The sequence below is a fragment of the Myotis nattereri genome, assembly GCF_964212035.1.
Source record: "Myotis nattereri genome assembly, chromosome: 5".
Classification (NCBI taxonomy): domain Eukaryota; kingdom Metazoa; phylum Chordata; class Mammalia; order Chiroptera; family Vespertilionidae; genus Myotis; species Myotis nattereri.
In genome coordinates, this window is record NC_138080.1 from 20627542 (window position 1) to 20636600 (window position 9059).

General features: G+C 48.4%; 1 protein-coding gene across 1 annotated transcript; it reads right to left on the bottom strand.

The window, feature by feature from the left end:
- Positions 1-7303: 7303 nt before the first annotated feature.
- LOC308519427 (olfactory receptor 10H1-like) lies at positions 7304-8299 on the bottom strand (the record flags this gene model as incomplete). Its single annotated transcript, XM_081091414.1, has 1 exon — positions 7304-8299. One exon carries the CDS (start codon positions 8297-8299, stop codon positions 7304-7306), a length of 996 nt encoding a protein of 331 aa, XP_080947540.1.
- Between the last annotated feature and the right edge of the window lie 760 nt (positions 8300-9059).

Below are 9059 nucleotides of genomic sequence, written 5' to 3' on the forward strand. Positions count from 1 at the left end.
AGACCCTTCAGTCTTCTGTCTGTAAAATGTATATATTTATGCTTCATCAGTGATGAGCCCTATATGTGAACTCCCCCTACCTCCACCCTTAGCAAGTGCTCTGTAAATTCAAGATGTACTCCCCGCCCCCCCAATCTGGTTGACCTCATTCCTCTTTGATTCACTGGGGTAATGACCTCCCCAATATTGACCTTGTGTGTCAACTTCTTCCTGTTTCCTGTGCCTGACAATGGCATGGAGGAGGGGATGCCCACATCACCATTTGGGGTATATACCTGCCCCCCAGTGGACTTAATGAGTCAGATGGTAACTCCATGTTTAATCATTTGAGAAACTAACTGCTAGACTGTTTTCCAAAGTGGCTGCACCATTTTACATCCCCCACCCCCCCCCCCCAGCAGTGTAAAAGGATTCCAATTTCTCCACATTCTCACCAACACGAACTTATCTTTTTTATTGTAGCTATTCTAGTAGTAACTTATTGTGGTTTTGATATGAATTTCCTGATGTCTAATGATCCGTATGATCTTAAATGCTTAACACATATCAGTTCTTCTATTTCACAAGGGAGGCCAAATTAGCTCCATCTTGAAGATGAGAACACTGAGATATAAAGAGATTAAGTCTGCCCTGCCCAGGTGGCTCAGTGGTTGAGCGTCAACCTATGAACTAGGAGGTCACGGTTTGATTCCGGGTCAGGGCACTTGCCTGGGTTGTGGGCTTGATCCCCAGTGGGGAGCGTGCAGGAGACAGCCGATCAATGATTCTCTCTCATCACTGATGTTTCTATCTCTCTCTTCCTCTCTCTTCCTCTCCCTTCCTCTCTGAAATCAATAAAAATATATCTTAAAAAAAAAAAGAGATGAAGTCTGTTAGCTAAATGTCTTGCCCCCATAATGGTCAGAGCTGGGGCTCAGAAGCATACACAGGGGAGGCCCATCTTTTCCAAGAAGGAATAAAGATCTAGATTGAAAAGAGAAGACCAATGTTAGCTGGCAGCAATGAGATGAGCCCAAAGCGATAAATATGCTGTTCTCAGGTGGTTAAGAACGGAGGAGACATGTCGTAAGGTCGACAAAACTGGCTGTAGGGTCTCTGGCTGTAGATGCACTGATATGGAAGTGTCATGTTCAAACATGAAGCCATTTGCCCTAAAGAAAAGTGTGGCTCCTTTTAAAGCCAGGTTCCTGGGTTACATCATGAAGATCTAACATTGTTAATCAGAAGTATCCGGGAACATTCTTTGCCTCCCCTATAAATTGTGAAGGGCTCCCAGAAGATAAGACTGTCTCTCTTGAGTTGTCATGTGTGAGGGATGTTTAAGTGGCCCGCAAGCTGAATGATCACCCCTCCGCTGATAGCCGTAGGCCACAGTACAAACTGCAGTGTGGTTGGCATAGCCCTTCATCTCCAACTCTATCCCCCAGCCCTCTCCAGCTCTCCAGCCCCACTAGCTCCCTGGCTGCTCCTGCAATAAACCAAGTGCACTCTGACCTCAGGAGCTTGGCACACGCTGCTGCTTCGACCCGGAGCACCCTTTCCTTCCTCCTACACATCCCGAGGTCTGACCTTAAACGGCACCTCCTCAGTAAAGCTTTCCCTGATTTCCTGTGCTCTTTAGCTAATCACAGATCTGGAAGCATCTTGAAATATGCTGGTTGTCCTGGAAAACAGGTAAGAATGCATACTGTATGAATTTGACAGAATTGACGGCAAAGGGGACGTCTGGCTTATATCTGAGTGTGGTTCCCTCTATCATCGGAGAAAAGAACAACTTGTTCTCGTTTGGTTGACCAGCGTCAACGCCTTCTGACATTTAAATAAACCTTATTTTACTCCTTTAGTTGGTATCGGTTGTTTTGTACGTGGAAAACAGTCTAAAGGGTTGAATCTAGTGAACATGTGTTGTTTCTGTAAGTGGCGTATTCTAGGCCCCACGGCGTGAGGCAGGGCTGTGAAAGCGCTGTATCGTATGCTGTCTTTATTCCAAATGTTGGTATGTTATTCATCAGGAAAGTTTTACATTAATTTTGATTTTAAAAAATATTTCATGACATTGGACTTATCTTGATCCCTAAATTTCTTTTGTGGCCCCTTAAATTTGGCAGTCAAGGTGAATGCCTCATTGCCTGACCCCAGATTCCTCCAGTCACCCACCCCCCCCCCACCCCCACAAACAAAAAAGCACCTTGCATTTCTTTTCTCTCAAAGGACCAATAATAGAAGCCATCCTTAGCTTATCTGGCGATGGCAAATAGGAATAAATGCCAAAAGGCGGGTGCAAATAGCCAGGGTTTGGGGGTACTGACCCTCCACACCACAGCCCAACCCCTCTGCCCACTAGTGTCCCCCCAGGACTTCCCAACCCCCAGAGACCCTACCCTCCTTCCCCTCCATTATTTAGCTTCCACTTCCTGAAGTCCCCCACCCCCCGCATCCCCAGCTGTTTGTCATTCCTGCCTAATGGTCCCTTCTGTGCCACATTCTTTGGTTTCCCCAAGGCAGGGCCAGAGCCCAGAGAGGTGATTAAAGGACCTGGAGAGCAGAGCATGGCTGTTGCTGGGGAGATCTCCAGACTTTAGGGGCCCCACCTGGGCTAATGTTTCTATGCGAAGCTTGAGAGATGCAGTTGCGGCCTTCACCTCTCCTGTTCTGCTCTTCCCAAGTGTTGACCCGCCCCCTTGCTTGTGGATGAAATTCCGATCCCCCTCAAGGATGTGTCACCCCCGCCCTCCTCTGCCCCAGGACCAGCTGCCTTTGTTCAACAGCCACAGGGATCTCTGTGACGGGAGAATATAAAGGGTCACCTCTCTGCTTATAGCCTTAGGATGCAGTGCAAACCCCAGTGTGGTCCCCTCCGTGCTCATCTCCACCTCTGTCCCCCATCCCTCTCAGCTCTCCAGACCCACTCGCTCCCTGGCTGCTCCTGCAACAAACCAAGCACGCGTGGGCCTCAGGAACTTGGTACCTGCTGCTGCTTCTACCTGGAGCACCGGCTCCTACACATCCTTAGGTCTGGCCATAAATAGCACCTGCTCAGGAAAGCCTTCCCCGATTTCCCCACCCTGAGTCACCATCTCTACCATAAGCCCTAATAGCAACTCCTTTCTTTTCTTCATAGCTTTCATCACAATTTATCATATATTCATTAGCATGATTAGTGGTTTAATATCCACATCTTCCCCTCTCAAATGCAACCACCGAGGTCAGAGGTCATGTCTAATTAGTTCAACATTGTATCCCGCGGGCCCCCCGCCCCCCCACTCCCGCAGTGGTGTCTAAAAGAGTGCCTGGAGCAAGTAGGTGCTCCATAAATGCTTCTCGAGTGAATACGCTGTCATTTTTGAACTGTTGATATTTGGGGCTGGCTCCTTCTTTGTGGTACAGTCTGTTCTGCGCACTGTAAGATGTTCAGCAACATCTCTGGCCTTGACCCACTAGATATGATAGCACATTTCTCTCTCCTGCAGTTTGAACAGACACAAACATGTCTTCAGAAACTTCCAAGTGTCCTCTGGGCAGGGAGGAGCACTGGTGAGAACCCCTGGAATATAGGAATGAGGGAAGGCCTGGCCGGTGCACCCCAAGCTACAGCAGCCATGCCCCTTTTCATGTGTCCACATCTTGAGAGCACTGATATTTGTGTGTATCATTCCTCCCAGCACCATGGAAACTTTCAAAGACAGGGAATAGCAGCAAGCCCATCTCTGTGCTCCCAGAACTAGCCCAGGATTTGAGACACAGAAGCCCACGAATATTAAAACGATTATAAAAGCTGGCATGTATCGAGTGCTTACTGTGTGCCAGCCCCTGTCAATTGCCCTGCAGAGATGACGCTACCTAATTCTCAGAACTGTCCTCAGAAGTGGAGACAATATTATTTAACCCATTTTCATGATGGGAAACTGAGGCTAAAAGATGAATGTGATTTAACCAAGGCTGCTTTGCTTCGTCACTTAACCACGTCATAACCCTATCTGCAATTCAGAGCATCTCTCTCTCTCTTTAAAAAATGTATCTTTATTGTTGAACGTATTACAGATGTCCCCTTCCTTCCCCAATTGACCCTCTCCCCGCCCCCGCCCCCCGCCACTCCTCTCCCCTCCCTCAGAGCATCTCTCTTTATCTTTTGAGAGAGCAAGGTCTCCTTTGCATCTGCGGTGGCCATGGTGTTGAGACCTGGGGACCTTAGAGAGCAGGCTACTCCTGGAGAAGGAGGTTCTGGGAGGAGGGAGACAGGTGAGGAAGCTCAGGTGAAGCAGCGCTTCTCCCTGTGGCGCCCCCTGCTGGACCACAGCCCTCTTCATGAGGCCCCACTTCTGTGGCACTGATATAAGATGGATACTTCGAAGTAGGGGGGTCCAATTGGTCATTTCCTCACCTCACTTCTCTCCCGATGATTCTAAGCTCATCAACCAAAACATGAAATTATAATATTATCCTAACTACTGTTTCAACAACCTGGGGGATGAAAAGCTCTTAGGATACTGGAGTGTATCATTTGAAGAGGGACTAATCCTCCTTGGACAGCGGACCCACAAACCCCCCTGTAGGAAGACACTGTGTGAAGTGTTGGAATCCGGAAATATTTACATTGGAAAGCTGGCCCTACAGAGCGTGATCTTGGATAAGTCATGCAACGGGTTTGAGCTTCAGGTTTTCCTCTTTAAACTAAGTGGATGTGCGTTTGCCTGCCCTCATCTTCCATGGCGAGGCCGTAATGAGATCCCGTATGTGCAGAGTTAGCGGGAAACATGCTGTATATTCTACAAAGGAAGATGCTTGGGGCTCCCCAGTTTTCACTGAAATTTCAAATCACCCCACTTCATGTTAACATGGGATGTTTTTACTGCTTCAAGTTCTAGAGAAAGAAATCAACTTCAGGACAAGTGATGAAGAGTTGACTATTCAACTTAAACAGGAATGCACATATTTCCTTTTCTCTAACTTTGGCTAATTTGACTAATTTAGTGCTTGGGCATTTAAATTATATTTTGTTATGTACAACAGTATCACCATAAACTTGTGTCCATTACGTATTATGATAAATTGTTATTTTAAAATAAATGCGTAAGTTTATAGTAAGAGATAACTTAAGTTTTCAAGGAAACCTTATTTTTAAAAAAATATATTTTATTGATTTTTTTTACAGAGAGGAAGGGAGAGAGATAGAGAGCTAGAAACATCGATGAGAGAGAAACATCGATGAGAGAGAAACATTGATGAGAGAGAAACATCGATGAGAGAGAAACATTGATGAGAGAGAAACATCGATGAGAGAGAAACATCGATCCGCTGCCTCCTGCACATCTCCCACTGGGGATGTGCCCGCAACCCAGGTACATGCCCTTGACCGGAATCGAACCTGGGACCTTTCAGTCTGCAGGCCGACGCTCTATCCACTGAGCCAAACCAGTTTCAGCAAGGGAACCTTATTTTTTTAATTGATATTACAGGTGGCATATAACAACGTATAAGTTTAAGGAATACAATGTGTTGGTTTGGTACATTTATATATTGCAATATGATGATCTTTATAGCATGGACTAACACCTTTTTCACGTCACTGTTAGGGTCACCAAAGGAAGAATGCACGAGCCCAAAGAGCGCACGAGCCCAACGTACTAAGGGACTATAAATGTATGAGTTCATCTGGAGACCAGTTGGACTGAGCTCCAAAATAGCGCCAGCACCCAGAGACGGGGAGTCAGAGATTTTAAAGGACTCTAGGCGGGCTTTTTCTTGGAGGAGAATTCTCTGGGCGGTCCGGATCCTGGGAAGATCTGGAGGGAGGGGAGAGATAATGGCCTTAGCAAGTGGAATGTGGTCTCAGCAAAAGGAATGTCTGTTGTGAAGTGGCCTAAAGGTCAGCTCCCAGGGGAGGGGTATCGATTCAATGGTTTGACCAAACCCAACAGTCACATAACTATAATTCCTTTTTTTGTGGTGGGAACAATTGAGGTCTAGTCTCTTAGCAACTTGGAAGTTCAAAACACAGTATTGCTATAATCACTATATTGTGCGTTAGGCCTCCAGGACTTATTCACATATCGGTTGCAGCTTTGTGCCCTTAAACATCCCCCCCATTTCCCACATCCGTCAGCCCCTGGTAACCACTATTTCACTCTGTTTTTTTACAAGTTGGGCTATTTTATGTTCCACACATAAATGATATCACACATGTATGCGTCATTCTCTTCAATACACATATTTTCAACAAATTATAAACGCTGTGTAGTACAGTCGATCTGAAATCCCCTCTCATACCCATGGGCAGGTAGCATTGGGCCGGTGTGACCGTGGGTACACCTTTACCCTGGGCTCTGCACTCATGTGGTTCAGCAAAGAGTACCCGCCCTCCCCCGCCCCCCGGCGCCCCCCACCCCCAACCCGCTGGCCCTGAACCACATCACTCTCTAACACAGCAGGCGATTTCTCCTGGTGGGACTTGGCCCTTTGAACTAACTGTAGGGACTTTTCTGTGTCTCTGCAGCTGCTCAAGCGTCACACTTACAATGCAGAGGTTTTCTTGCCTTTTTCTGTTGTCTTATTACTGTTTCTAACGGCTACTGCACAGATCTGTGCAATGCTGAAATTTAGGGTGCTTTGGTTTCCTCTGCTATAATCTGGCTTAGACCTTTGTAGTCTCACAATACCAATGTTGTGGCCACCTGCTGCTACCTAGTGGAGGGTGAGGGTCTGAGAGACTCCATTTTTCTTTTCTTTTCTTTTTATATATTTTATTGATTTTTTACAGAGAGGCAGGGAGAGGGATAGAGAGTTAGAAACATCGATGAGAGAGAAACATCGATCAGCTGCCTCCTGCACACCCCCCACTGGGGATGTGCCCGCAACCAAGGTACATGCCCTTGACTGGAATTGAACCTGGAACCCTTCAGTCCACAGGCCGACGCTCTAGCCACGGAGCCAAACCGGTTAAGGCCAGACTCCATTTTTCTTTGCAATATAGGTTGATGGTAGTGGGAGTAATTAGACCACCCTGGCTTCTGGCAGAAAAAGAACAGATTCCAGGTTTAATGCTACCTGACAAAGCATCCTGCAACAGATTGAAATCCTTGAATCTGACTTTCTCTGTTCTCATCTCATACATACTTCCACCCTGAATACATCCTTGATGCTACTTAACCATTTGAACGTTGCCTGCAAGAGTCTTTGCAAAGCTTAAAACGTGAGACAAATATCGGTTATTATATGTATACGGGGTGCCATTTCTGACGGCAGCATAGGTGACCCAACTCACCTGTCCAAGGAATTCCTCCCAGATTGTCGTATTTTTTTCTGGTTAGAGCTTAGGGAAGAAGGTCTTCTTCATGGCGCTCTTCAGCTCCTTGTTCCTGAGGCTGAAGATAATGGGGCTGAGGAAGGGCGTGAGGACTGTGTAGGTGACGGCCATCAGGGTGTCTCCTTCCAGAGACTGGGGACCCTTGGACTTGAGGAAGACCACAGAGGCGAAGCCATAGTGCACGACCACCACAGTGAGGTGGGACGCGCACGTGGAGAAGGCCTTCTGCCGGCCCTCAGCCGAGGGGATCCTCAGGATGGTGGCTATGATGGAGGCGTAGGAGAGGAGGATGAGGAGGCAGCAGCTCAGCAGGACCATGATGCACACCAGGGTCACGCCCAGGGCCACGGTGGACACGTTGCCCCCACAGGCCAACTTCAACAGTGGAAGCGCATGACAAGCAAAATGGTGGATCTCATTGGGCCCACAGAAAGGGAGGTGGAAAATGGCCATTGTCACCACCAGCCCCAAGACCGAGCCACCAGCCCAGGACCAGGCCACCAGGCAGGCGCAGCCACGGGGACTCATGAACACGTTGTAGCGCAGGGGGTGGCAGATGGCCACGTAGCGGTCATAGCCCATGACTGTGAGCAGGAAGGAGTGGGTGAAGCCAAGCGTGAAGGAAAAGTGCATCTGGCTGGCACAGGCCATGAAGGCAATGGAGCGGTGGGCGGAGAGCAGGTCGGCCAGCATGCGCGGGACGATGGCGAAGGTGTAGAGGATCTCGGAGATGGAGAGGGCGCACAGGAAGAGGTACATGGGCGTGTGGAGGCTGCGCTCACCCCAGATGGTGGTCAGGATGAGCAGGTTCCCCAGCAGCGTGAACAGGCACATCAGCAGGAAGAGCAGGAAGAACATCAGCTGAAGGTGGGGGAAGGGGGAGAAGCCGATGAGGATGAATTCAGACACTGCTGAGAGGTTGGCTCTGGGCATGGAGGCTGTGCCTGGGTGGAGATGTGACAGGGAGAGGTCAGCTAGTGGATGGAGAAAGGTCATCATCTTCAAGGGGGTGCTCTGATCAACGACAGTGGCATTGATCAGGCTCTCACTCTGTGCAGCCTGGGATTCAGTCCTCTACTCATCCTAGTGAGGAAGGTGCTGTCTTTATCACCCCCACTTTAAGTATCTTCAGCATACTCATTGGGAATATTGGGGTGAAGCTGTTAAAATGGCTGAGACAGGACTTGAACCCATGGCAGGCTGTCTCCAAGGACTATGCCTCTAGGTTTTCTCCTAAAGTGAAAATGTTCCTTCAGAGCAGCCATTTCTGCTCTGCCCTCCTGCCCCCTCCTGCCCCCTTCTGCCCCCTCCTGCCCCCCTCCTGCCCCTTCTCACAGCTTCAGGTATGTGAGATGTCCTTACCCCCTAAGGACAACTCCTCAGAACAGTGTGCATCTCTAACTTAATAGGAACCAATCAGATTCTTTCTCTGGAGTTATCCATGCCGAAAATCAGAGGCAGGGGACTGTGTGGGAATAATGTTGTGGTTTTCTCCAGTTCCCATGAGCCGTGTCAGGACATTCTGAGGCAATGCCGCATAGCCAGCAGACAAAGGGACATGGGAGTCGGCCAACATGAGTTAGAATCCCTGCTCTGCCTCTTGTATAAGCTTGAGAGAGTTTCTTCACCTCTCGGTACCTCCGTTTGCCCTTATCTACCTCAAACGGCTGTCGTGAGAAGTAAATGAGCTATTCCTGAATGTGACCTGGCACACAGTAGACGCTACCTATGATCATTAAAACAGTACACTAGCTGA